At 51.8% G+C, this 27997-nt stretch overlaps 1 protein-coding gene across 1 annotated transcript; it reads left to right on the forward strand.

Annotated features, from left to right (window-relative positions):
* Nucleotides 1–541: 541 nt before the first annotated feature.
* Nucleotides 542–27649, forward strand: Adprhl1 (ADP-ribosylhydrolase like 1). Its single transcript, XM_050137411.1, is given in 9 exon segments — nucleotides 542–884; nucleotides 5504–5668; nucleotides 8152–8277; nucleotides 8682–8822; nucleotides 11446–11573; nucleotides 11694–11826; nucleotides 12384–12537; nucleotides 23395–25235; nucleotides 25308–27649. Coding segments are annotated over 9 exon segments (5316 nt in total). The 5' UTR covers nucleotides 542–598.
* The last annotated feature ends 348 nt before the right edge of the window (nucleotides 27650–27997 follow it).

Genomic DNA, 27997 nt, shown 5'->3' on the forward strand with positions numbered 1-27997 from the left:
AAGCGCTGGAGCCCCTTGCTGGACACGAAAATGTGAAATCATATTTCTTCATAGGAGTTAGGAGGGCTGCATCTTCTAAACTTTCCTTTCGTGACTTTTTTTTTTTTATGGTGCCGAAGATCCAACCAAGGGCCTCATGTACAACCAGATAATAGCTCTATCATGGTGCTGCTCCCACAGCCCTCCCAATGTTATAATCAGAAAAGTTTCTAAACACAAAACTACAATGGATGTATTGCAACATTATTCTGAGTGAAAGAGGGCAGATAAAAGGGGGCCACTAATAATGTATTAGGTAATGGCGAGATGAATGCTATTTGAAGATGGGGCAGAGCAGATGGCAAAGACGGGGCAGCAATGTTCACAACGTGACATGCACTTCCTTGCCTGCAGGGGCCGCATACCGTCAAGGAGCTGACCCAGTAGCACAGCTCCAGGGCTCTGAGCGGCTGGGGTGTGGACCTGCGCCAGCAGGCTCCCTTGCTGGAGAACCAGTCCAAACAGCTCCCACGTGGTGAGCTCAGAGCTTTATCTCATTGGTGCCACCTGCCAAGGCAGAGAAGGAGAGTGCTGGATGGTGATACAATGACCACTATAAATGTCAGCCAGGCTGGCTAAGGCTGGCCAGGAAGGGACAAAAGCAGCTGCAGCCCGAAAAGAGTCACCTTCTAAGATGGAGAAGTTCAAGGCTGCGATGTTGTTGGGGGGTGTCGGTGATGCACTCGGCTATGGGAATGTCTGCAGGGAGAACAGTGCTTTAGGCTCAATCCAGGAGGAGCTGCAAAAGACTGGGGGATTGGACAGCCTTGTGCTGTCACCTGGAAAGTGGCCAGTGAGTGACAACACCATCATGCACATGGCAACGGCCGAGGCCCTCACCACAGGTAGGACTGATGGGCATACTCTGCCCCAGGTGAGCTGGGGTAGAAAGACGGGTGTGTGGCTTCCCGTGTTGATGACAAACCAGCACCAGGAACCTTGAAGGGAGTGCTTGGTGCCCCGTGTTAACTGACACTGCTGCTGAAGCTGGTGATTTAATCTCCACCAGAGACCTGGAGCCTGACAGGCAGCAGGTCATGTTTCTCCTGTATGTCTTTGGGGACAGCAGCGTTTCACAGATGATTAAACTACAGATTCTAAAGAGCAACTTCCCCTTGTTTCTGCTGTTGCACCACAAGCAAGCCTCTGGGAGCAGATCTGGGGGCCGAGCACAGGCAAAGGTTCTAGCTGTAGAGGATGAGGTGTCTTGTTCTAAATCTACTAAAAAGAATACATATCCAGCTTGAAATTTGGGGTTGCATCTTGGTTCCAAATAATTAAGGTTAAAATATCCATCCGAGCTATTCAGTTTGGACATTGTTTATGTGTAAATGTTATAAGAAAGAGTAATTTGGATACAGGAGAGCAAGTGTTCAGCTAGGAGCAGGTCAGTGCTAAGATCAACAAGACGTTACATAGATTTCCGAGAATAGTACATATACAAACATAGTGTGTCCTTCCTGTGCAGGGTGTGCTAATGTCCTGCAGGTCTGATAGCCATCATTGCAAAATGAAAGTCTGAGGGCAGCAGTTAAGCCAACAGATCTCACTTTTGCATTCACCATTCTGCTCTTCTGTCATGAACATGCTCAGCTTAGTTCTGTGGTCACTGTATAGGAATGCCACCAATGTCACATCCCTAAATAGAACTGAAGCCCGTCGATAAGATATGGTATCACAGCCTCTTGAAATGGTGAAGCATCTTTCTGAGTGGGTATAATTATGGAATCCAAGTATTTATGGATTCTGCCATCACTGTATAGGAATCTCATCAGCTAGCCCCTGAGTAACTAGGGGAAAAGTAAAGCATATGGGTACGATACAACATTGCCGTATGTGAAGTAGTGAAACATTGTTTGGGGTCTTAAAAGTTTTTGGATTCCAAGTGTTTATTTCTTCTGATATTTTTGGTCATACTTGTGTGCCTTTGTAGTCAGTATTACAGCTCAGAGCCCACCACGGCTCACAACCTCAGGACAGCATGACTTTTCCATCAAAACTGCAGTCAGTACTTTCTCCTGACATTTGCCCCCTTGGTACCGTGTAGATGCCTCTGCTCCCCCAGTGCTGTGTAGACACCTCTGCACAGCCACATCAAGGTCCTTGTCTGTGCTCAGTTCTGGTGGGTGTTTTGTGTGTGAGTGCAGAGTGCTAGGACCGTGTCTGTCTCTGGGGCTTCCTCTGAGAGCCCCTGATACAGGCAGGCCCTGTGTGTGGCACAGAGTACTTGGGATTAGATCGATGGACCAAAGTCAACTCAAGATGAAGTGTGCATATTTAGCAAGGTTTGGATCATTTTGCAGCATTGGGTTTTTGGTTTGGTTTGGTTTGATTTGGCTTTCTGAGGAAGAGATGAGCCTCCCTGCCAGTCACCAGGAGTACCAAGCATGTGTTGCTATGTTGTGCCCTGTCATGGCCTCTCAAGGTAGTTGTTGAACACCCCCTTAGTCGGTCCTATAGAGCAGAGGTTATCAACCTGTGGGTTGTATCCCCTTTGGAGATCAAATGACCCTTTCACAGGGGTTGCCTAAGACAATCTTGCATATTGGAAATTGCATATACTATGATTCATAACAGTAGCAAAATTATAGTAATGGACTAGCAACTAAAATAATTTTAAGGCTGGGGTTGCCACAGCATGAGCCACTGTACTGAGGGGTAGCAGCATTAGGAAGGCTGAGAACCATGGCTCTAGACACTAAGCACTTTTTTCCCCTGCTCACTTAAACTCAAGGTTTTGACTTGAAACAACCCAGTTTTTAGCAATTGTTGCCCACTTTAGGGGCTACCATCCGACTAATGGTAGGCACAGCTCTTTGCAGCCCCTGCCCACTGCCTGTTTACTGTGGCGTTTGGAAGCCCTGTAGCCTGCTTCCCAGAGTGGGTCCCCTCTTGGCGTATTTAAATAAGTGTCACTCGTGATTCGTGGCAATACGGTCTACAAGCCATGGCTTAGCTACCACCAGTGGCACAGGGACAGTATGTGGCATTCAGGACATGAGAGCGGAAACAAAGGCAGGGCCTACAAAACCTGTCGGTAGTGCTGCCCCTCACTCAGGAGTGCAAAGACCGAGTGACTTCATGTCACCAGGTGAACGGCTAGTGAGCATGGGCGGTCACACCAGGCTCCGAGTGTGGTTCATCTCAAGACCATTTGCTCCAGGGCACAGGCATGCAACTCCACATTCCTGCCAGCTGCTGCTGAGCCTAGGAAAGTGGTGGGGTGCTCACATCCCAGCTTCTTAAAACCCTTGTGGCTGCAGGAGTCAAACAGAGCCAAAGGATGAGGTGCTCGGTGGTGCACGGCCACCAGGCTGGGGTCGGGACTCTAGACGATCTTATGCCACTGGGGGGAGCGATTTTGGCTGATTGTTGACTGCCAGGGCCAATCAGCAAGGCAGGGAGGGGAAGGGGCAGGAAGTGTCTCCTGCAAGGAACCTGAGACCAGCAGGCCTGCTCCTTCTCTTCCTTTCAGGGACTCTGACAGCTGAGATAGAGTTAGAGCAGACACAGGTCAGAGCCAGGGGGAGAGAAGGCGGATGCAACCTATATATAGGTATTTTACTTCAAGACCGCGGCATTTTGCTTTTTTATTATATATATCATAAGGTCGGTTGAGAGCTGCTGGCCAGTTTTCTAAACTGACTTACCTTCAGGTAGGATAGGGAGGAAGGGAGAGGACTGTAGCAGTCAGAGCAGGGTGCTGGATTTTTATGGATCTTTCTTACTCTGGAAAAGCTCGGTTTCAGTTGAAGGCAGAGATTTTGTGGTATCTGGCCTTATCATTGTTTTAGAGGACTTGGAGAGGCCTGGGCTGCCAGGACGGAGGGGACACTGCCGTCAGTAAGCAGATAGCCCTGGCGAATCAGTGCCAGATGCTGTGGCTTCACCGGCAACCTGGCCAGGCACAGGTTCTGCCTCCCAGCAGGGGTTTGCAGGCAGATGAAGCTAATTTTATTCCTGTAGCGTTGCCACAAGAAGCCTGGCTGGGACATGTGGCACTCCCTCCTCCCAAACAAAGTTCTGCCCATCTTCTCCTGTCCCAGTTCCAAGCTAGGCATGGGCTCTAGAGGCAGGGCTACCTCCATTCCAGGGGCACCAAGGGCAGCGTGGGAGAAAGGCTTTCTCCAGGAGCCCACAGCTGTGGCTAAAGGCCCTGCTCCCGACGGGGCAGGGAGCAATTGTGCCAGGCACTTCGCTCCTCCCGGCAACAAGGAGTCCTAGGTTTCCAGCCTGCTCTTCTCTGGAGCAGGGTCACCAGCCCCTTGCCATGCCCTGTTTGTCTCTTGCCACCCAGCCCGCAACAAAGACGGGTCACCCGTAGCCACGAAAGGGCCAGTGGTTGTCTCCTAACAGCACTTCTCCATCCCGAGTGCAGCTTTGACAAAGGATGAAAACCGCTGGTGACCATGAGAGAGGACAGGGAAAGGCACCACCCTCATGCTCACTGGCACCCGAACTACGGCCTGCTCTCCAGAGGATCAAGCACTCCGGCCTCCACTGCCTGGGTGTGTGTGACCTTTGTCCGTGGATTAATTTAGTGAGCAAAACTCTGGCTTTGCAGTCAACACCCATCAGCTCTAGTCAGGCAAAGAGTCTTCCTGGAGAAAACAGCGGCTGCTCATGAAGGAGAGGCGGGCCAGGCCCCGTACTGGCCAAAGGCAGGTGTTCAGTACAGACTAGTTCTTCTCACCTCCAGTGGCTCATGAACTTCAAGGGATGACCCTTTCTGGTCTCCCAAACACACTTGAAGGGAGCAAGGCACAGCTTGGCAGTAACAGCCACACAGAGCCTGGGATCCCCAAGGGGGTGGTGGGAGATGGAGCTCAGTGGGATCACCCTGTCGCCTCAGTGGTGTCCCTCCTGCTGTGCACAGTGTAGCGTGGCGTAGTTTGTTCTGAGTAGACAAAACCGCTAGTGAAAATGAGGGTGGTAGGTGTTCCCTAGACTCTCAGGACACCAGTGTGGTGGTTTGGAAGAAAAAGGCCCCCAAAAGAGTGTTACTACTAGGAGGTGTGGCCTTGCTGGGGGAAGTGTGTCACTGCGGGGGGGGGGGGGGGGGGGCTTTGAGGTCTCCTTTGCTCAAGTTTCGCTCAGTGTGACAGTTCACTTCCTGTTGCCTGCAAGATGCAGAGCGCCAAGCTACCTCTCCAGCACCATGTATGCCTGCACACTGCCATGTCCTACCACGATGGCAATGTCCTGAGCCTCCACAATTAAGTGTTTTCCTTTATAAGAGTTGCCGTGGTCATGGTGTCTCTTCACAGCCACAGAAACCCCAAGACAACCAGACTAGGAGCAGTGGTCTGCTACAGACTAAAATCCACCCAGGCGGCTGTGCAGTCACCACACTTTCTGCTCTAAGCACACTGGTGCATCCTTGCCACCGATGGAAGCTGTTCCCATGACCAGCACCCCCACTTTCCACCCTCACTGACATCTGTCCCCACCCCTTCCCCCACAGACTACTGGTGCCTGGACGACCTGTACCGTGAGATGGTAAAGCGCTAAGTGGAGACCGTGGAGAAGCTCGCGGAACATCGGCCAGACCCTTCCACTATCGAGGGCTGCTCGCAGCTGAAGCCAGATAACTACCTCCTCGCCTGGCATACGCCCTTCAGTGAAAAGGGTCAGACAGCTTTCTGTTCACGGAGCTGCTGTTAGGGACCTTGTGGGTGCCGGTGCGGGTGCTGGAAGCCTGCTCTGGCTGCCATCGTGGCATCCCTATATGTCTGGATCAAATCCATGGACAGGCAGGGCATCCCCTTGTCAGCCAGCCCTGCTTGCTTGCGCATCTGTTAAAGACACTGTCCACAGAGGGGTTTTTGTTATTCTTCTCCAGTTTACTTTAAGGGATATTCTCCTCTGCCTTTGCTTGAAGCTTGTATTTTGGTAAGAAGTGCCATCTGTGTTCACGGAGTGCAGCACACAGGCAGCCCCAGCTTCCACCTGTCCACACAGGAGCCTCCCCTCCCCTGCTGGCCCTGTCTCCTGGTACCCCTTAAGAATAGTGAAACCACTACCCTGCATTTATCCTGAAAAGGTGCAGCGTGGACATGTTCCAGTGTGGGCGCCACGACTCTTAGCCCCCTCTCCAGCTCCATCAGTCTGGGGACCTGGGCTCACTCACTCTTCCCAAACAGCAGAAGTAGTTCCTGGGATGTCTCTGAAGGGCACAGGAGCCACAGAGCACAGGCAAGACCAGGTCAGCTGCTCTGAAACCCCAGGTAGGCTAAAAGAGAACAACTCAGGTGCAGTAGAAGGTACAACAGGAGAAGTGTATATAGCTGTTACCAGCAGGAGAGATCATTTGAACAGGTAGAAGCATGTCACTACCAAGAGCAGTTTGAGCAGGTGTAACAGGACTTCTCTTCTAGTTTCACTTCTGCTACTTTGATTTAAAAAAAAAAAAAAAAAAAAAAAAAAAAAAACCAGTTCTGTTATAGCCTGCCCTTACGGAGAACTCAAGGCAGGAACTTTAATCAGCCAATCACACAGTCAAGTGCAGAGAGAAATACATGTATACCTATTTGCTTGCTTGCTAGCTTGCTTGCTTGTTGCTTACCTTAGCTTGATTTCTCCGCTTCTAAATGTTCAGGACCCCCTGACTAGGAACGGTGCTGTAAACAGTGGACTGGGTCTTCCCACATCAATTAATTTAGCTAAAACCAACCCCACAGATATGCCCATAAACCAGCCCAAAGTAGACAGTCCCTCACTGAGACTCTTTCCAGGTTATCCTGGATTGTATCTCACTGACAATTAAAATTGACCATCACAACTACCAAACAGGAATACTATTGAATGGCAATGCCTCCTGGTCTGATATTCTTCTTCTAAAAGTCTTAAAGACCCATAATAACAATACACTAAAGCAAATGCTTAGAAGCGTGTATATGCAGATGACCCTTGGCATCATCATTTGTACCAGTAAAAACCTGGAAGCAGCTTGGCATCCCTCAGAAAGAGAATGGGAAAGTTAACTGCACAGCTACACGGTGGAATGCTGTGTAGCTGCTTAAAAGAATGAGGTAGCTCAGTGTGCTGGGGTGGAAATTCTCTGCTGTGGACTGGTGAAAAAAACACCAAACAAAAAAAACAGATTCTTCTGGGTGACAGTGGCTCACACCTTTAATCCCCGCACTCGGGATGCAGAGGTAGGCAGATCTCTGAGAATTCGAGGCCAGCCTGGTCTACAGAGTGAGTTCCAGGACAGGCTCCAAAGGTACACAGAGAAACCCTGTCTCAAAAAACCCAACCAATCAACCAACCAACCAACCAAACAAACAAACAAAAAACAAGATTCTAACTAGTCCACTACATCTTTTCCATAGTGTACATGGAGAGAGTTCATAGAGTGTGCATACAGGAAACTTCACAAAAGAGAGTAGAGAGGACCAGGCAGTGGTGATGCAAGCCTTTAATCCCAGCACTTGGGAGGCAGAGGCAGGCAGAGATCTCTGTGAGTTCAAGGCCAGCCTGGTATACAAAGCCAGTTCTAGGACAGCCAGGACTACACAGAGAAACCCTGTCTCAAAAGAGAGAGAAGGAGAGGGAGAGAAAGAGAGAGAGAGAGAGAGAGAGAGAAGAGAGAGCCTTGACATCAGAAATAAAGAAAATTAGTGTCTTGTATGGAAGTGCACAGCATATGTGGAGTGCCCGAGGAGGCCAGCAGAGGACTCTCTGTCACTTGTGACTGAATGACACTGTTTTTAAAGAAAAAAGTTCCCAGGAACAGTGGCTATGTAACCAAACTCTGTTTTCTAAAAGAGGAATAAAGGAAGGAAGAGAGAGAGAAAGGGAAGACGGGAGGAAGCAGTCATATCTAGTTCAACGCTGCTTCTGAGATTCCCCAATAGACACGCATTATGATCCTACCGGGGATCAAGAGAAAGCCCATTGTCAGGGTTAAATAACTCCACTTTCTTGCAACCTGACCCATAGATGTCTTTTTCTTTTGTCTGGGATTGGGGGCGGTGTTAATTGTTTACTCATTTAATGATATTCTAATGGCATGTAGTTAGCTAAACCTTGTACTTTAGGAATCAGGACTGCCGGACTTCCAGGGGCTATGGGGGCAAACCTGAATTCAGGTGTCTATCACCCATTTAGGTTCGGGGTTTGGAGCTGCCACTAAAGCAATGTGCATCGGGATGCGGTACTGGAAGCCAGGCCGGCTGGAGACCCTCGTTGAAGTCAGTATTGAGTGCGGTAGAATGACCCACAACCATCCCACAGGTAAAGCGGGTACCGGACGGGTGTGGGTCCTGTTAGGATGATGTTCCTCTTGGAAACAGGATTGTCACTAAGTGTGGCCATGTTAGAGAGACCACACAAGGGAGAGAATTCTCATCATTCCTGTATCATACATGGCAGAGCAAAAGAGAGGTGTGGATCTTGAGGGGAAGCTAAGTAGCTAGTCTAAGTAGGTGCCAGTCAGTACTATGGGCTCCCGCCCTTCTCCATGGCCTGGCCTATGCTTCTCCTCTTAATATCTAGGTCCTGTAGCAGCTCTGGAAAGATGAGCGTCTCACCTCTTATGCAGAGAGAAGAGGCAGAGCTCACAGCTCTGGGGGTGGTGTTTGGACCCGAAAGCCCCTGGCCCAGGTGACAGCTGTCCCTCTCTTTCCCCCACCCTCCAGGTTTCCTTGGGTCCCTGTGCACTGCTCTGTTCGCCTCCTACGCAGTACAAGGAAAGCCCCTTGTGCAATGGGGCAGAGATATGCTGAAGGCAGTCCCGCTGGCTGAGGAGTACTGCAGGAAGACCATCCGGCACATGGCAGGTGAGCCTGGCTTCCTGCCCCTGCTTCCCACTTGCCAAAGCACACACGCTCATGCTTCACCAAGTCCTGCACCAGCCGCACAGAAGCTCTCAGTGCTCAACCAAAGGCAATGCCTGGAGAAGCCCTCAGTCAGTAAGCGAAGATCTGACTTCGCAACCGTCCTCACATGGCCAAGGGCAGACACCTGCTCCGAATGGAACCAGGACCTCATGGAGAAACACAGCCACGCGCGTGGCTTCTTCCCCAGTAGCCTGCGGTCTCTAAGACACCCACACTTCCACAGCTCCAAGCTGACACCAAGTGTCTGGTGTGACAGAGAACTGTCTCTGCCTTCATAGAGGAATGCATTGCCCCTATATTTTACACAGCCCCACCCTAGCCTGTACTTAACCAAAGAGATGCATCCGTGCCACATACTTCCATCTGTACCAAGATGGATCCCCGTGTCATGCGTCCCCAGAGACCACTAAAGGCATGTGTTCCCACAGTTTCCATCGTCCTCACTAACCCAGAACCTGTCACCTAGTGGGCATGGTCAGCCTGTTACTCAAAAGTCCTGGATGCACTACAGCTTCCAGGGTTAGGGCACGAAAGCAGCAAAGTATACCCCACCCTCCCCCACTTTACTCGGAGGTGCTGTGCGGTAGCCATAGATACAGATGCAGGAGCCCAGTGCAGGACCAGAAAACTCGGGGCTCGCTCCCCACGTCACAGAGGATATGGAAGACACTCTTACCCCGTGCCGTTCTCCACTCTAAGGGAGATGCAGGTGGCCCCACGTGTCCCGCTGTGCACCTAAGTGGGAGTAAACGTTCTAAAATAAGCAGTCCAGGGTGTCCTGAAAGAAGGGAGGATGTAAACCCAGGGCCAAGGCTACTGCCCTCCAAAGCGGCCTGAAGCCGAATGACTCTTGGGCAGTTCCAAGAGTCACGTCAAAGTCACCGCAAGATGGGGGAGGGGGCATGTTCTAGAGGATTCCAGAACAACTTTACAAGGACACATAACACACAGGAGGACAGCCACTTGGCCTCAGCACTGGAGGAAATTGGGCTTACCGGGTGGTGCCGGGAATCCTAGCTAGCTCATCTCTGAACTGCCTGTCCATCGCTCGTTTGGCCTCCACGGGACATTTATTGCATTTATTTTTGCTTAGCTTAAGCCATCATTCCCTGGTCCCTCTGTCTCAAATGGACCTTGATGTCCCCTGAAGGTCCCCCAATGCTGCCTACAGCCAGCGGGCTGTTTCTCTCATCTAAGCAAGGTCACCAGATGCCCCCCAAGACTGGAAGACACTTACTATGATAGAGCAGACCCTTACAACACAGCATTCATACTGCTAAGGAACACCCCAGGACTCCAGAACCCGGGTGGTTATTTTTCAGGTATGCCATCCATGAGGGCATGAACCTGAGAACAGAGTTCACTCCCGGAAGATCTGGGGACTTGACTCTCTCTGGGAGGTGTCCCCGGAGAAACAGTCCTGTTGTGTCTGTTTGATTTTAAGTTTGCTTAACTAGAGTTTTAGGAGCTCCTTAGAAATAACTTTCAACAGAACCTAAGCTCACCCAAAAAGAGTTGTTCTGTAAACATCCTTGGAGAGCAACCCCTGGAGCTCCCTCTCTGAGGGGTTCTGGGTCTGAAAATCTCCCTGCCTAGCTGCTCTCACCTGCTCCCTGGGTAGAGGCAGGCGGTGCTGCCCCACACAGGTGTTTTGCCTTTAGTGGTATTCAAACAGCCAGTGCTTCAACTTTGTGAAGCCCAGCAGGTCCAGAATTCCAATATGCTAGTGAGAGAGGCTGTCCCAGCACCTCCTGGCTTTTCTGCTGCAGCGTCTTCTCGCCCGCTGCCCCGCTCCGGCCCCCATAGCCCTTTACTCTCTCTGCTCTGTCCTCTGCTCTCGGCTGTCCAGCCATAGACAGAAAATAGGGTCTAGATCGCTATCCTGGGCTTTGTCCCCCAGACCTTACCACCCCTAAAGGCAGTCCCCATCCTCTGTTGCCTCCAGGGGGAGACAAGCTGTCACCCTCCTAGAGCAGGCACCGCCATTTCCTGCTGCTCCCAGGCTGCGGAGGGCTTGGTCATCTGTAGGATGAGTGGCTGCTGGCCACTGCCCAGCCAGTGCCCTCCTCATCTGATGTGCCAGCCAGAGGTGCTGCAGCTTCCTTGCGGCTTGGGTTTCAGGCTATCAGTAATAACAAAACTTCCCCTCTTACTGTGCAGGCCCAGGTTTAAGCTAAGCAAAACAGAATTCCCTGTTGATTTGGCTTTGGGTTTCTGGGTTTCTTTAGTTTGGGGACTTTCTTTGTTTCTCTTTTCAGTGTCTTATGCATGCTAGGCAAGCGCTCTTAACCCCGGGCTACATCTCCAGACCTAATTAGTTACAATTATGAATTCATAATCGTCCTGTGACCACTTTCTGCTTTAGAGAGCAGTGAAATAATCCGGGCACTGTTCTGCCTCCTCCCCATCTTCTGCGCTGCTGTTGGAAGCCGCCACACCTATCGTGGTCCAGGTGCCCCATCCCCCACACCCTCAGTGGGGAGAAGGCGCTGCCCGCCTCCCCCGTCCCCGTGCCTACCTCCACCAGGTGCCCTCAACCCTCCTACTCTGCGCTTGCACCTAGAGTACCAAGAGCACTGGTTTTACTTCGAAGCAAAATGGCAGTTCTATCTGGAGGAAAGAAAAATCAGTGAAGAAACGGAGAACAAAGCCACCTTCCCTGGCAACTACGATGCGGAGGAGCGAGACAAGGTAAGCCCTGGGATAGCCTGTGCTCCATGAGCAAGTGAACGAGGCTGGTGGGTGGACGGCAGCCACAGGGGTGGGCATGGATCTTTTGCTAGACACACACTGACCCACAGTTCTCTTCAGACATACAAGAAGTGGAGCTCAGAAGGTCGAGGGGGACGGCGCGGCCATGATGCCCCCATGATAGCCTACGATGCCCTCCTTGGTGCAGGGAACAACTGGACCGAGCTGTGCCAGCGAGCCATGTTTCACGGAGGTAAGATGCCCTCCTCTGTGGTGGATACTTCCAGAAGGTATGGATCCTGTGCTCTGGAGCACTTCTCGGTGTTTAGGGTCCACAGACGTGGGCTTCAGCCACAGACCTGGAACACAGGCCTCTGGAGTCTCTGATCGCCATCCATGTACAATATCAGGGACATAGATATGGTCGCAGTAGCACACTTTGATGTGGCCCACAAGCCTGCCCGTCTCAGGGGTGACCACTGTCAGAAGGACAGTGACCAGGTGCAGGGACTCTTCTCTTTCCAGCTGCTCACTCAGAGCTGGCAGGTCTCCCTCCACCCCGTGACACAGGCTCCCCCACTCCCATGCAGTTCTATAGCCTGCACAAAGCCACGGCATTTTAGAGCGAGCTTCCTGGGTCTGGGTGAAGTGCTTCTCCTCATGAGGCCCATTGTCCCCTGGTGGCCCCCACTCTCGACAACAAATGGAGCCGCATGGGTGTGAGTTATGACATTAGTGAGCCCTGTGTTTGTGGAGCTCTGCTGGGGCCGGGAGGGAGGCATCAGCCTTCTCATTTGTTTGCCGTTCCAGGTGAGAGTGGAGCCACGGGGGCAATCGCTGGCTGCCTGTTCGGGTTGCTGCATGGCCTGGCCAGTGTTCCACGGGGCTTGTACCAGGAACTGGAGCACAAAGACAGACTAGAAGACTTGGGCACAGCCCTGCACCGCCTGTCCACAGAAGAAAAGTAAAGTGTTTCTGCCATTTCCCCTCCCAGAGGGCAGCCTGTAGCTGTCCAGGCTCAGACTTGGAGCCTCCCCTAGGAAAGGGTACACACGTGTGCTGTGTCCACACAGGAACACATGCCTCCTGGACCATAATTCCACTGTAACTTCCCCCTCCAGTTCCAAACCCTGTTTGCTATATAAAATACATTGTTTGTCCTAAGAGAATGTTTTTCCTCACCCTCTCTGAAGCCTGGCACAGCGCTGCCAACGCCTTGGGTTTGCTGCACACAAACCTCCAGATGCTCGGTGACAAGCTGTCTCTGGACAATTGGTGTATTTTATTCTGCCCCAAACCTGGTGCTCCTTGTTCACCTGCGTGAACAACACTAACAGCCATGGCCCTCCGTTTGAGAGCCTTCCTTGGTCTCCCCGCTGCCTGGCTATGTATTTCTCCCTGCTGTGAGATGGGCATCGCTCTTCAGCGGGCAGATGTGTCCGCGCCTCCGAGTAGAGACCCTCGGTGGCTTCAGGATGTACCCAAAGCAGTCGTTCAGCCTGCTTGCCGTGTTCTAGTCACTAGTCGGGCAGGAGCTGACTTCCTGTGCCGCATGCCGCATCTTCCTCTTGGTGGGGTAGATCCATGTAGGAGGAAGTCTCCGGCCAGCGTGTCCTGTTCCACGGAGGCTCCCAAGGAGGGGTATGGGGGAGTATGGGGGAGGTGGTCACAGTCTCCTGTTCCAACCATGGCTTGATATGGGTTTTCCTCGGTGAGTGACCAGTATGAAGCCAGCCACTGTTGACCAGATGGCTGGTGCTGGGCCTGGGCAGCAGATCTGGGCCCTTCTCGCTGGTGCTGTGTTGTCTCTGAGGAGAGCCAAGGCTCTTTGCAGTGAGAAGCCGGTGAGGCCCTTGGAAGCTCTGCCTGGGGGAGAGCTAGGGCAGAAAGCCTTCATCTGTGGAAACTGTACAGGTTCTAGAATGCAAATTCTCCATGGGTCTCACGTGCTTCCGTGGGACAGTTGAATGCAAGGTGGTGATGCGTCTCTTCTCTCCTGTGATAAGGTGTCCAAACAGACAGTAGGACAAGTGACTGCAGACTTTATTAGCAAAGGCCGCTGGCACAGGCTCGGTGATGTGTTAAGACTTCCGAGGTTGCTCTGTCCTGGGTACCTTGTTTCTTCTTCCTCAGTCCCAGGCATGTCTGGGGCATCGCAGTTATTGTCCCAGAGGGAAGAGTAGAGTTATACGGTGCTCAGATCTTTGGTGTCCAGCACTGAACAGGATGATGTGTGCATGCGTCTGTGCATATGTGTATGTGCATGTGTGTCATTTGCTTCTGGGTAGCTGAACAATAACTGAACTAACACGCTTACTGACCAGGAACAGAGCAACAGATAAGGGGGAAATTGTGCGTTATCTGCTTCCATTCTGCTGCCTAAGCAGCCCAAAGCAATGGATGAGAATGAATGGAAATTCCCTCAGGAAAATAAACCCCGCTAGGGTGAGGTAAGATGGAGCTTTCCCTAGATAAGCCCAACACTTGGCATTTTGAAGAGCACCCTCCTGTTGCTGGTGGCCTTACCCTGAAGGTGGCCTTTCCTGTCTCTGTCCTTGGTGCAGAAGAAGTAGCCCCGATAAGCAGCATGTGTTCAGTAGTTTAGGATGGAGGCCTGCATGGGCTCCATCTTATTCACTACTGGTCCTCTGTAAGTAAGAATCAGGAGTTTACAAAGTAATGACGAATTAGAAAGCCTGAACTAGAGTGAAATCTGCAGACTTGTTATAAAAGTCCCCCAGTTTCATTTTCCCATGACAGATAAATGCAGCCCCGAAAGGTTCAATGCAAGCCTGGATAGCAGTGGCTGGGTCGGCATCCCCTGCTAGACACGTGATGCTAGCTGGCTTTGTTCTGAGCACAAGTGTGCTGTGCACACAGAGCCTCAGGTCTCAGGTACCGTTGAACGGTGGCACGTAGGAGACACGATCTCCCCAAACTTCTCCTGAGCCCACACACTGGGCAAAGCACAGTGCCCAGTTCATTTCTTATGCATCCTGCCAGAATTTTCCTCTGTTTCTATCAGTGTTGCATTTAGGGATGGCATATGTGTACACGTGTGCTGTGTACACATGATTCCTACCATACAAAGAATTAGAGTAGCTGTATATGTACACCCTTGCTCCTGGCTTTTCCCACTAACATGGCTTATCAGTCTATCTTCATGTATGCATGAGAGTGTACATGTACACATTCTAACTGGTCCTCCATGGGATAAGTGTGTCATAGTTCATTTACTCAGAGCTGAACTGAATCTTAGATAGTTGTGGCTTTTCTGTTCATTTGTTTTTTGTTTCAAGAAAGGGTCATACATAGCCCTGGCTAACCTAGAATACATACAGATATCTGTCTGCTTCCGCCTCCTGAAATTAAAGGAGCCACCACCCCCAGTTATACTGTTCATATTCTTGTTTTGTTTCATTGAGATAGGATTTCACTGTGTATGTGGGGATGGCCTCAGACTCGGATCCTTCTGGTTCACTCAGTCTTCTGCATCTCTTGTGCAAGTAAATTCATTCCTACAGGTAGCGCAGGAAGCCGTGTTTCATCCTAGGATGTCTACTTTCCTTTCCTAGTTCTGAAATTGTGGCAAGGCAATGTTTTCTTGTCCCCTAGTTTTGTCAGTGGAGTGAGGAACAAGCTCCCCTTGTGGGCACTGTACTTTAGACTAAGTGTCACGTGCCCACTTCAGCTGGTGTGGGGCCCACACACAAGGTCACACATCTGCACATTAGATTTTGGAGGGATCGGTGTTTCTTATGCCTGGGTGACAAACTGGGGTGACTTACAGAAAAGTGTGGGTCATAGCTGTAACCTTCTGTGCCGTTCTCTGCCTAAACCAAGGGCAAGCACCCTCTGTTGGTCCAAAGGTGTGGGCATGTGAGCTGAATCTGGGGCTGAGACTGAGAAGCAAATGTCCAGAATGATCCTGTGTGTTCTCAAGAACATACGTGAACTTGTGCTGTGGCTCCCCAGCAGAGAGCCGTGTTCCCAGAAGAGGAATGTGCATCATAGGGACAAGGCTGGGCAGGAGACACAAGGTCTAGAATTCAGGCTAAAAATTTAGATTCATTGCCCTAAAATCTCTGGAGACAGAGAGACAGAAAGAGAGAGAGAGAGACAGAGAGACACGGAGAGAAAGAGCACACGGTGGAGACGGAACCAAGGCCAGGGCTAGCTAAGTGCTCTATCACTGAGCCATAACCCCAACCCAAGGTCCTTCACTTATATTTGAAATCATTTTTCCAAGGTTTTTATATCTGAAAGCCAGATAATAGGTGGGCATTATGGAAGCCATTCCTTTCTAATACTTGGTGGGAGTAAGTCAGCTAGACAAGATGACAGACTTCTCAGAGATTGACAAAATTAGATTCATATGCATGTGGCAGTGGCAAACACTCATAATATCAGTCCTTTGGAGGCAGAGGCAGGAGGATAGCAAGTTTGAGGACAGCCATAGCTACACAGCCGGTACAAAACCAGAGCTACAGGGCAAGACCCCGTCTTGGACGGAAAATAAAAACCAACAACAAACGAGACAACTGGCAAAGCTTATGTAGCCCCAGGTTCAAATGTAGCCCCTTTACGACTCACAGGCAGAGTTCAGCCAAATGCCAGCTGAGCTGCAGCTCTGTTTTGGTGCCTGGCTTTCCCAGTCTCGCGGCAATAACAGCTCCTACTGCTGAGCATGAACTTCCCTCAATCCAGGCTTTCCATGAGGTCAGTAGTGTTGGTGAGCCTGTTTGCAGGCGACAGATCCAGGCTCTAGAGACCAGAGGGTCTCCCTTGGGATGGAGCAGTCAGAGGAGCTTAAATCCAGTGTGACAAGCCACACTTTTTGCTCTGCTCCCTGCCCAGGTGGCCTCTGCGCCTCTCATAGCCTCCCCTTCCTGGAGGGCAGGCCGAGAGCATGGCCTGATGGATCAGTGCCCCGGGCTTGAATGTGGGTGGAAAACCCTGAAAACGTCCAATCTGATGTTCAATTCGAATGTCTGATTAAAATCTCCATCATTAAAATCCACCCCAACCGTTCTGTTAGGCTGGAAATGTCTTTCAGGTCATTGAGCTAGCATTACCTCTCTAATGTTAAAACTGATCCGGGCTAATTTATGTGTCCCTGTTAAATAGAAATACGTTGAGAGACCACTCCAAATGTTCTAAATAAAGAATTGTTGTGGGTATGAAAGTGGGGGCTCACACCCTCAGGTGGCCACATCATAAATAAGAGACCAGTGTTATAGAAGCACGGCCACCAGTGCACGGAGCTCTGACTTTGTCCTGAATGCCATGCTGAGTTCACCACAGACTTACTTGTCTTAAGTCTTTTGGCGATTGTCTTAAGGCCAGAGGAGGTGGTCCCCAAATCATAGCCTCTTACATGACCCTTTGGGCCACACCTATTCGCCCTCCCACGATTCCTGTGGGGTGTCACTCAGGACCACTTCCCTCTTCCTTGGTTGGGCTCATGACTAGCAGTCCTGGTAGTGCCAACTTGGAGAGTATCTACCTCCACAGCGCTCACCCCAAATTCCGAGGAAGCTCTGAAACCCTCTCAGGCCCTGTGGTGTAATCAGCCTCCTTGACTCCCTCTTCTTACAGCCTGACTTTATGCTTTTGTTTCTCATGCCCTATCTTGATTGTTTTCAAGTCAATCTTTCCTCCCTCCCTGCCTCCTTTCTTTTATCCCTCTTTTTGAGATAAGTTCTCAAACCCAAACTGCCCTCAAAACCACAATCTTCCAGCCTCCACATCCTAAGGACCTGGACGACAGATGTACACTGTCATGTCTGGCCCCAGAGGATTTCAAATGTGTTTTTAAAGCCAGGTGTGGTGGATCACACCTATAATTTCAGTTCTTGAGAGGCTAATCCAGGAGAATCACCACAAATTTGAGTCCAGCCTGCATAGTAAGTTCTAGGCTAGCTAGCTTTGGGTACAGAGTGAGAACTATCTCAGAGAGAAAGAGAGAAACAGAAAGCCACAGAGACACAGATACAGAGACACACAGATGCAGAGATACACAGAGACAGACACACATACATTTTTTCTGAACCTCTTAACAAACCTCAAACTGTGTCCTTATTTTTTTTGTCATAAATGTTTTCATGAATTTTCTGAACAAGCAGGTTCTTCTCTCACCACCGTAAATCAGAAGGGCTGACCTGGCTAGAATTCTGATGTCCTGTGTACTAGCACGCTACTCTGAAATACTATGATGGTTTATGTTCTACAGCTTGCCGATTGTCTCACCACGGCCCCTTTTAATCTACTTCTCTGTGCCGCATCCTCACCACACAGAGGTCAGGAACCTGCTCGCCCGTGTCTACTCTCAGCCCTTCACCTGCCACAGGCTCTGCAAAGCAGCACGGCGCAGTAGCTGTCTGTCTACAGAGTAATATTCCTCAACCCAGGTGATGGCTGTCCTCTGTCCCTCACAGCCTGATGACCAGACACTGATCTATCACACCTATAGCCACACATATTGAACCCAAGTGCGATAGCAGGGCCCCCATGACCAAGGCAACCAACCATCGATCTAGAGACAAGCCTATTCTAGGATAGCACTGACATACAGATTCCGATTCAGGATTCCAGCCATAGCCACCCAATTGCACAAAGGACAGAAGTCAGCACACATCTACTGCAGAGCTCCCCTGGACAGTAGTTGCTGTTACTGTGAGTTTACAGATGACAGGCAACAGGCAAGACTAACACTGGCTCCATGGTTCATCCTGGAACAGTGACACGGAACATCTCACAGACACTTCCCCTGAATCCCTTGCTGGGTCTTCTGGGTTGTTTGGAAAGTACTCGTTCTCTTAGAGATATGGTTTTCATCATTCACAAACCTAACATTAGACCTGCTAGTAACATATCAGAATCTCCACTCTAAAAGGCCCCATTAGTAATAAAACCAGTCTTAGTGGACTGAGCGTAGCTCAGTAGCAGAGTGAGTACCTAGGAAACACGAGGCCTTGGGTGGGTTCCGTCCCAAGGGAACCTGAAAATCAGAGTGCAATCTCACTTATAAAAAGTAAAAATGAAGCTGCATTGCGTCTCTCCTCTAAGTCTAACTTGGCAATTGCATACATGGAGCCCTTGGTCACTGGCTCAGGAACCGGGCCCTCGAAACAGATGGTTATCGGTCCGAGGAAGTTGATCAGGACTACACAGCACTGAAAGTCCCTATGTGAGTGCCCTGCTTGATGACCAGACACTGCTCAGGCAAGGACACTGAGGCAGAGGAGCACTCTCTGCCAGAGAATGCTCAGAGCAGAGGCTAGTGGCCCTGGCGTAGCCCCTGACTATGGGGCAGCCCAATGAGACTCTACTGGTCATAGCTGATGAGGAATTGGACTGACCCGAGGCTGGGCTTGAGGTCTGTTGTCCTCTGTCTTCAGTAAACAGCGTGTTGGTGGCATTCCTTAGGACTGAGCAGCCTGGGTGTGTCCTAAGATGATTGTCCAGTCTCTTTTCCAAATGACCTTGCCTGCCTGCTACTGATGCCTAAATTAGGAAGGTTTATGGGTCCCCTGTTTGTGTTGGCCATGGAGGGGAAGATTCTGTTCCATCCTGGTCCAGCCTCTATAGCTCATCCAAGTACCTCAGGGATGTGGAAAATGGGCTTAGTCTTGTCTACACACTGCCGCTGAGCAGAGTGTCTCACACGGGCAGCATAAGGCCCCCACAAGCTATCCTGGGGCTTCAGTATGAGTGTGAGGATGCTGGAATGTTCTGGCATAGATTAAGCCAGAGGTGCCAGCGGCTCAGAACTGGGGTGGGTGGGAGCACACCACAAGAGATAGCGTGGACCTCAAGAGACCGAGCACAGAGAAATCTCCCGAGGATTGTGGTGTAGAGCTCACAGCTAGGACTGACACCTTGAGAGGGGCCCTGAAGTGAAATGTCTCTGGAGGGTGGGCAGCAGCTTGCCAGGGGAGAGGGAAGCTACGCTGCCGGGGAGGAAACAGATCTGTAGGCTGGCACTGGAGCAAGGGGAGCAGAGAGGTAGTAGGGGCTGGCCCAGAGGCTTGCTTGCAGTGGCCTCACAGAGCCAGGTGAGCCAGGTATCTACAGGGGCCTTACCACTCCATCCACAGGCGCCTGCCAAGGCTGGCCCTCATGCTGGGACCTTTGTGGGCACTGGAGTGAAGTGGAAGAGAAAACAAACTTCCTCCACATGAAGCTTTTGTTGCAGTAGGGGCTTGTGGGTAGAAATAGAATGGCTCTTAGAATCGCACCAGGAACTCAGTGGTCCCGCAGTGACAGGTTATCCCGAGGAAGTGCTAGGGGGCAGCTGTGGGCTGCTTGCAATCGCCATGAGGGCCTGGCACAAGCTGTTTCAAGGACAGAATGCCTCAGGCAGATGAACTGAAAGCAAAGATCTCAAGGTGATGCGGGGCCAGAATTTTATTTCCTGAGGCTTTCTTCGTCACCTTGTACCTGCCAAAAGTTGGGAGAACATGAAAGCCGGGGTCCAGAAGAGGACAGAAGCTCACTCATGCCACAGTGCATGGCCTCAGGGATGCTAAGCAGAGAGAGATTTACACAAAAGAAGAAATTTTGGTTAATAATGATTGTTAAACACAATTTTGACTGATTGGAGTGAGCTGTGAAAGCCCCCTTTATTCCTCATTTACAATGCAGACACCCTCTCCTGCTGTAGGGCCACGGCATGACAGGGCCACGGTGTGACACGGCCACAGAGTGAGGGTCCACAGAGTGAGGGCCACAGTGTGACAGGGCCACAGTGTGGCCCACCAGAAAAGAACTTAAGTACCTGCTCTAATCTGCTAATCCTGGCTCATAACCCTTAGTAAAGTGTCTGCCTGAATGAAAACACCTGAGATTATCGTGGGAGCTTTGAGGAACCTTGTGAGACTCCACCCGGAGCTGCTAGCTAAATCCCCTTTCCGTGTCTACCGAAGAAGTCAGGCCGAAGGCCGCAAGTGGCCTCAAGTGTTGGTCCCTGGTGATGGGCAGGTGATGAGCTGTTGGGCAGCACCTTGGCCATGTGCTGGCTGCTAACATGGGATGTGCATGGCTTGGGCCCAGACAGCCAAGCTGCATTTAGACACGCTAACTCTCTTGATCTGAGGAGACTTGGCAAGCCTCCCCAAAAGTGTCCTGCTTACCCAGAGCAGAAGGCAGTGTGGAACCCTGGCATGGGGCATGTGGAGAGGCTACGTCATCCCTTCTGTGGTGGGAGAAACTGGACAGTTAATGCCAGCTGGGTTTCTCATGTCTCCCTTTAGAGCAAGGGCTCAGGAGCCCTCAGAGGAACTTGGGAATGATACTCAATGCCCTGTGTGGTTGGTTAGGCTCGTGGCCTTTAGTCAGTCAGTCGGAATATCTTCGCTCCCTGTCATCAGCATGGTTATTTCAGTCATCGCAATGACTCACCTGAGAAGTCGTTAAGACAGTTGAAATAGCCTAGCCGGCCTCACAAACTGTATGACCACAAAGCTCCAAGCAGATACACAGGCCCTTTGAGCTTCTTCACAGCACTGAGCCAGGTGAGTCTATCTGCATCCCAGGCCTAGGGAGCAAGACCTCCGTGTCTCCACAGGCTCCGTGGCTCCTGGGAACTCTTGTGGCCCGGTGTGGGGCACCTAGTTGGGAGCTGGTAGTGCTAATTGCTAAGCTGCTCCTGGAGACTGTATAGTGAAGTGTGTATAGGCCAATCCAGACCCTGCTGGAGGGTATGGAATTTGTCATTGCCCATGTGTGAACTCAGCCTGTGCTGGGTTCCAAGCCCCACTTGAGATCCTATGCGCTGGTACTCATAATGGAACTGTGGGTACATCCTGAAACCAGACCCACAGAGGATGGTGGCCCAAGAAGGACAACATAGGAAAGGTGTGACAGTACCCAGTCTAGGGCAAGTGGATGGGAGATGATGTTGTCCTCGGGAAAGCACAAAGAGTAGCCAAGACGAGCAGAGGCTACCGGGTGTGGCCGGCAGTGGAGGATTCTGGTCAGGTGGCCTATGGCCATCAAGAGCACGGGCACTGTTGGCTGTCAGGTTCAGTTGTGTGCGTGTGAGGCAGGCAAGCCTGAAAGAGGGGTGGGGAACGTTTCCTGGAGCCAGTGACAGTCTGACACGTCTTAAAGCTGTAGGGACCTGTGGTTGTAGGGAGCATGAGCCAGGAAGGCTCCTGTGTGCCCGAGGGGCATGATTAATAGGAGGAGGAATTTGGGGTCTAAGGGCTTAGTTCATAGGCATGCAGTGTGCCTGTGTGACCCAAGATATCCAGACAGAAGCTTGTATCTAGGCAGCTGACAAAAGCCAACCCCGAGATGTAGAAGTTTATGACCTCATGGTCAGTTCCCAAATGCCCTGGGAAAGGAAGAAACGCCACCCACAACCAAAACCAAGCCACATCCAAGACAGCACCGTCTTACCTGAGAGGCAGAAGATCTGGGACCCCCTCACACACATGCAGCTGTGCACAGATCCCCTCAAGCCCAGCAGCGGCACATAGCCAGCCCCACCCCCGCCCCGTTCCCTCTACAGCTGTGAAGACGCACAGATGGCTTTGCAGGGAGCACAGACCCCCAAGAATCTCTCTGCCAATGCTGTCCGAGGAGGGTGAGCCCCCTCCGGTGAAAGGAGGTCTCTTTCCACCCAGGGCAGCTTCCACGGGTGACCAGATCAGTCTGGAGAGACACTTCCACAGGCCATCTGGATAGGAGACAGACCAGGCAGGCAGGACCGTGACACCCAGTTGTCACAGGGGCAAGCCTGAGCTCTGAGTCTGCTGTCTTCTCAACTCAGAAACAGACCACTCGGGGCCCAAGGGAGTGTTGGGGCTGCCGCAGGATTGGTCTACTCTTGCAAGGACACAGAGCAGCTGCTTCCTGGTGGGCAGGATTGGCCTCCCTGTCCTGATTACTCAGAACAATGGCGTTCTTGGTGGTGTAGGCACAGTTGCTGCTTAGGCTAGTTATTTTTACCCTGTGGCCATTGCCATGGGCCATGCTTACTCACACCCCCGGGTTAGTGCTTTGGGAGTGTTCACCACGCTGCTCTTGTTTAATGCCCCTATTTCTACGTCAGCTCTCCCAGTGCATGCCGGTCTCGGGTGTGGAGAGCGCCTCCTTGTCCCTGGTAATGATCAGGACCAGATCAGCCTGAAGACCCAATAGGACCTGACTCCTGAGAACCAGCCTCAGGGTCCTCCAGGGGCTCTGATGCTGCCTTAGCTGTGATGAAACACCATGACCAGAACAGCTTGGCGGGGGCGGCGGAGGGGGGGTTCATTTGGCTTAGGCTTCCACAGCAGTGTCCTTGTCTAAGGAAGTCAGGGCAGGAACCTGGAGGCAGGAGCTGGTGCAGAGGCTGTGTGCTGCTAATGTGCTCTTACTGTTACTGGGGCTGCTCCCCATTTCTTGCTCTTGTTTATTTTAATAGAAGCCAGGACCAGCAGCCCAGGGGCAGCACCACTCACAATGGGCTGGGCTCTCCCCCATCAATCACTAAAATGCCAGGTAGATTTGCCTGCCTACAGCCTATGTTATTCAATCGAGACCCCTTCCTATCAGGTGTGTCAAGATGACATAAAACTAACCAGGATCAGAGGAATCTTTCAGCCGGGCAGTGGTGGCGCACACCTTGAATCCCAGCACTCGGGAGGCAGAGGCAGGCAGGTCTCTGTGAGTTTGAGGCCAGCCTGGTCTATGAAGTGAATTCCAGGACAGCCAGAACTGTTACACAGAGAAACCCTGTCTAGAAAAACAAAAAAGAGAAAGAGTAATCTTTCAAAATTAACAATAAAATATGTGACCATTTTTTTTTAATTTTTTGTTTGTTTTCCTACAGCTCCAAGAACAACAAGATTTTCCGAGAGAAGATGGCCATGGACTCGCAGACCCTGAAGAAGAAGATCAGCAGGACGTGTGACGAGGCAGCCCGCACCCTCCTCAACAGCCTCCTGCTTTATGTCTTAGACCGAGAAAATGGACCCCAGAAGGCAGAAGACAAAGCAACCGGGGCCAACCGCCCATCCCAACTCCAGGACTTGGGCCGGAGACCCACACGGTTCCAGCTTCTACAGGCTAAGTTCATGGGCACTGGCCGGGAACCCCACCTCAAGAAGACCCGGGAAGTGGGCCGGCTGATCTCCAAGGACAAGCAAGGACCTGGTAAAAGTTTTGTAAACGCCACTATTAACAAGCTCCTAGAAAAGACCAAGGAAGGAGCCAATAGTACCAGCCAGAGGAGCCCAAGCAGTGAGAAGCTGCGGTGGAGCCCCTCCAGCGGGAAGAACACTGTGAAAAACATCCTGAAGAAGTTCTTGGCTGCAGAGGAGAAGGAAGCTAAGGAGAAAGAAGAACGCCAGAAGCCCCCTGCCCAGCGGCCTGGAGCTGCCAGGGGCCTCCTGCCGCGGATTGTGGGCCGGAGCTCCATCCTCTCCAAGCTAAGAGAAAGATTTGAGCAGAGCGGCTGCCTGCACTCGGAGGCTGGTGTGCTGCCCCTGCACAGGGAAGGACGAAAGAGCAAGAGCCTACAGAAGAAGAAAGAGCACAGGCCACAGGTGCGGGTCCTCCACATAGCCACCATGGCGACCAGCTGTACCAGAACTCCCCCTGCCCGGTTTCTGGCCTGCACAGCTGAGCCCCTGCCAGCCCTCAGCATTGCCACCATTGTCTGCGGCCCCCAGAGTTGGTTGTCCCATTGTGCAAAACTTAGTCACGCGGAGTCCAGACGTTGGCCCACTGGAGAAAACGTCATGTCCTCTGACACAGAAAACCTGGAACCCAGAGGACACAAATCACCAGGACTCCTGAATGAGGAGCACCAGGAACAATTAAAGTCCTCAGAGTCCCAGGCAGTGACTTGTGTGGATAGTCACGTGGGTGTGAACACGGGTTTCTCTGGCATGCCTACTAAAGGCCAGGCCCTGCCTGGCTATATACCGGCATTGTCCCCACCTGGACTGGACAGCTCCAGAGATACTGCCATAGTCGAGAAGGACAGAACAGCAGAGCCCAGCACACAGGAGGTGGTAACTGGCACCCAGGGAGTGGAGGATGACATAGGAGAGACCCCTGAAATCACCATGACTGTGTACAGCTCCGAGGATGAAGAAGAAAGGACACCTTCAGGCTCAGAAAGAGAGCCCTTCTTTGCCATCCAGAGGCACCTGCCGGAAGAGGAGGCAGTGTCACAGGTCCCCTTCCTAGCCCCTTTAGTGGTCCAGGCTGAGCGGCGGGCACAGCCCTCCATCAAGTCTCCACAGATAACAGTACAGATTCCTGTCGTTCACGAAATGCCTGCTTCCCCTGGGCCCCTGCATCATGCGACGAGTCATGAAGACAATCGTTCTCAGGTTCTGAGAGGAGAGGAGAGGACTGAAAATAAAGAAACAGCGTTTTCCGCTGTGAATGAGGACAGGAGGGCTTCCCAGGCCCCAACAATACTGAGCCAACCCTGTGGGAGACCAGGGAGTCCCCAGCCTGTGGCGGAAGGTGGACTCCAGGAAGATGTAAGAGATGACACCCAAGCCAATGGTGATGCCTCACAGATGTCCCTAATTCCAATTCCTTCGAAATACTTCCCTGGTGGAATAGAGAAAAACCACGCCCTTGAGGAGTCACGGGACCTTGGGAAGTGCGGTGGCTCTTCAGAGGAGAACATCTCTGACCTCAACAGGGGAAGGCATCTATGTCCAGAGTCACAGAAAGCCCCTACGATTAGCCATGGCACCTCAAGTCATCCCACTGTTGGGGGACGATATGCAGGAGTGGGCACCAGCTCGGCCTCTGGCCTCCAGCAAGGGGTGTCCCCCACAGTGCTGGTGTCACCCCAGGGCTGTGCAAAGCCTGAGAGTTCTATAGCACCAGGCAAGAACATCCAGCTTGGGCAGGAAGAGTGCAGAGGGCCCCTGAACAATTCGGCTTTACCCCCAAGCATCACTCAGGAAAACATCAGCAGTGATTTGGGCCATAACAACCAGTCCACATTAGATAAACAGCCTATTACAAGTATCCAAGCCTCTGGGGAGGTGACAGCTATAGGAACTGTCACTGGTCTTACAGTACCACAGCCAAGTGGTACCCAGAACCCTGAATACAAGATCATAGCATGGTCAGCTGGTGCTCAGGACACTGAACACAAGACAATACCACATATGGGAGACTCCAAAGATGCTGAACACAAGAAACTGCTGCAGACAAGTGGTGCCCAAGATATTAAACACAAGCCTCCATCATTGGCAAGTGGAGCCCAGTACAAGGCACACGAGCTGAAACTACAGCCACATGTTTGCCAGGATGCTGAGCCCAACACAGCGCCACATCCAGGTACTTCCCAGGAGACTAAGCACAAGACAGCACCAAGGCCCAGTGGTACCCAGAATGTTGAACACAAGACAACACTACAGCAAGATAGTACTCAAGGCACTAAACAGGTGACACTATGGCCAGGTGGTACCCGGGATGATGAACAAAAGAAAACATCACAGCCACGCAGTGTTCAGGAACCTGAAGACAAGGCAGTACCACTGACGGGCAATACCCAAGATGCTAAACACAAAACAACCGTATGGACAGGTGATGCCCGAAACCCTAGTCAGAAGGTAACATCACAGTCAGGTGGTAACCAGGATACTAAATACAAGATAACGCCACAAGCAGATGGTAGTAGCCAAGACACAGAGCCCAAGATGACAGCATGGCTTGGGGATGGCCAGGATGGTGCACAAAGCCCTGAAAACAAGACAATGCCATGGCCTGCTAGTGTCCAGGGCTACAAAGACAAGAAAACACAAAAATCCAGCAGCCGTCCTTTGGTGTCAAGCAGCTCCCCAAAGGATGAGTGTGGAGCCACTGAAGGAAGCATCTACAAAGACACGGTGCAGAGCCACCTCCCCATGTTGGCAGCCCTGGCTGTTCAGCCTGCGGAAGCTGCAGTTTCTTGCCTGGTGCCGAATGAGTCTCTGCCAAGTGTTTCAAGTGAGCCAGCACTGAGGAGAAGCGGTTCAGATACAGAGAACAAAATTACAGCCACGGAGAGCATAACATCCCCAAGACCACAGAAGAACCCCACAGAGTCTCTGGGCCACTCACAACTGCTCCCTGTGGGCCAACGGGCCCTGGACAGGAAGTCCCCTGAGAGAGAACACTTGTGTGGAGAAGCACACTCCCCTATGCACCCTCTAAGGCCAGCCTCAAAGGGGGAGACCAGGCAGGTGTTGCCAGCCTATGGTCCAGAGTCCCCTATCCTCACCCAGAAGGCAGAGCACAAGTCTGGACCCCAGGCAAAAGGCTTGGGAAGTGAAGCCAAAGAGAGTCTCCCAACCCAGAGGGACATGGGTAGGCCGCAGAGTCACCTTGGATCAGAGGTAGCTGGTACAGGGCATGCAAGATTACACCAAACTGGACAGCCAGAGGTGCTGTGTGTGGCAGAGCCTCATGAAGAAGCATGGGCTTCTCAGGACCTAGTAGGGAACAGAAAGATGCCAACGGAAGAGAGTCCCAGCTGGCACAGGAACAGGGGTCAGGAGCATCCCCTGGGACCACTGGGGAGGCAGGAAAGGAGTCCAACTCAAGGAGACAGCCTTCAGGCTGACAAAGCCACCCCAGGGAACCTGAGTGAGCCTTGTGGTCTGCCTATGCAGAAACAAACCCAGAGTCAGGGACAGGCCAGCCAGCCAGTACCTCAGGCCTGGGGACAACCCGAGGGCCCACCTGAAGTACCTACTGCTGGCTCAGGTGGGGAGCCTCCAAGTGTGGACCCCATCCTTGGCAGTCAGCAAAGCCTAGGTGTCCTGCACCTACCCCAAGAAGGCCAGTCCTTGGCTGGAAGCAGGACCACAGTCTGTTCCCTCGACACAGCAGATAACTCTCCCTGGCTCGCATCTAATGCTGGAAGCCAACCGCTCTTCCAAACCCTTGCCCAGTCTGGCTCCCCAAATGCCCCTAGGGCAGAAAAAGACCTATCGGACCACAGGCATCACAGGTCAGTGCATTTTGCAAAATACCGTGCCCAAAGCTTCAGGGACCAGAAAGCCTTCGAGCTGTCCTTTAGGCCCACAGTCCTCAGGGCCAGTGATACCTCTGAGTCCCCAAAGTGAGGACTCACGTGGAGCCAACATGCTTGTCTCCAAATGAATGCGACTTTGAGCATCCCCTGCAGAGAGAATGCAGACACTAGCTTCCCCTGTTTTCTCTCACTTTACAAGAATTCTGGAGATGCACACGTGCTTGCCCGTGTTCAAAGCAGCTGTGAGGCTTCTTAGAATGAGGAAGACATCAGCTGTCCAAGGCTGGCTGTGGCCTGTTGCTCTCACAGGCCCTTGCGGTGTTTGACCAGCACCGTGACTTGGAGAACACAGCACACTCACTCCTGTCTTGGCAGAGCAAAGATCAGAGTCGTGGGCTGCTCTCTGGTCCTCTGCTCCCCAGAGCTTCCCAACTATGAC

Source organism: Alexandromys fortis, unplaced genomic scaffold (genome assembly GCF_014885135.2).
Source record: "Alexandromys fortis isolate MF-2015 unplaced genomic scaffold, M_Fortis_MF-2015_v1.1 scaffold_3, whole genome shotgun sequence".
Taxonomy (NCBI): Eukaryota; Metazoa; Chordata; class Mammalia; order Rodentia; family Cricetidae; genus Alexandromys; species Alexandromys fortis.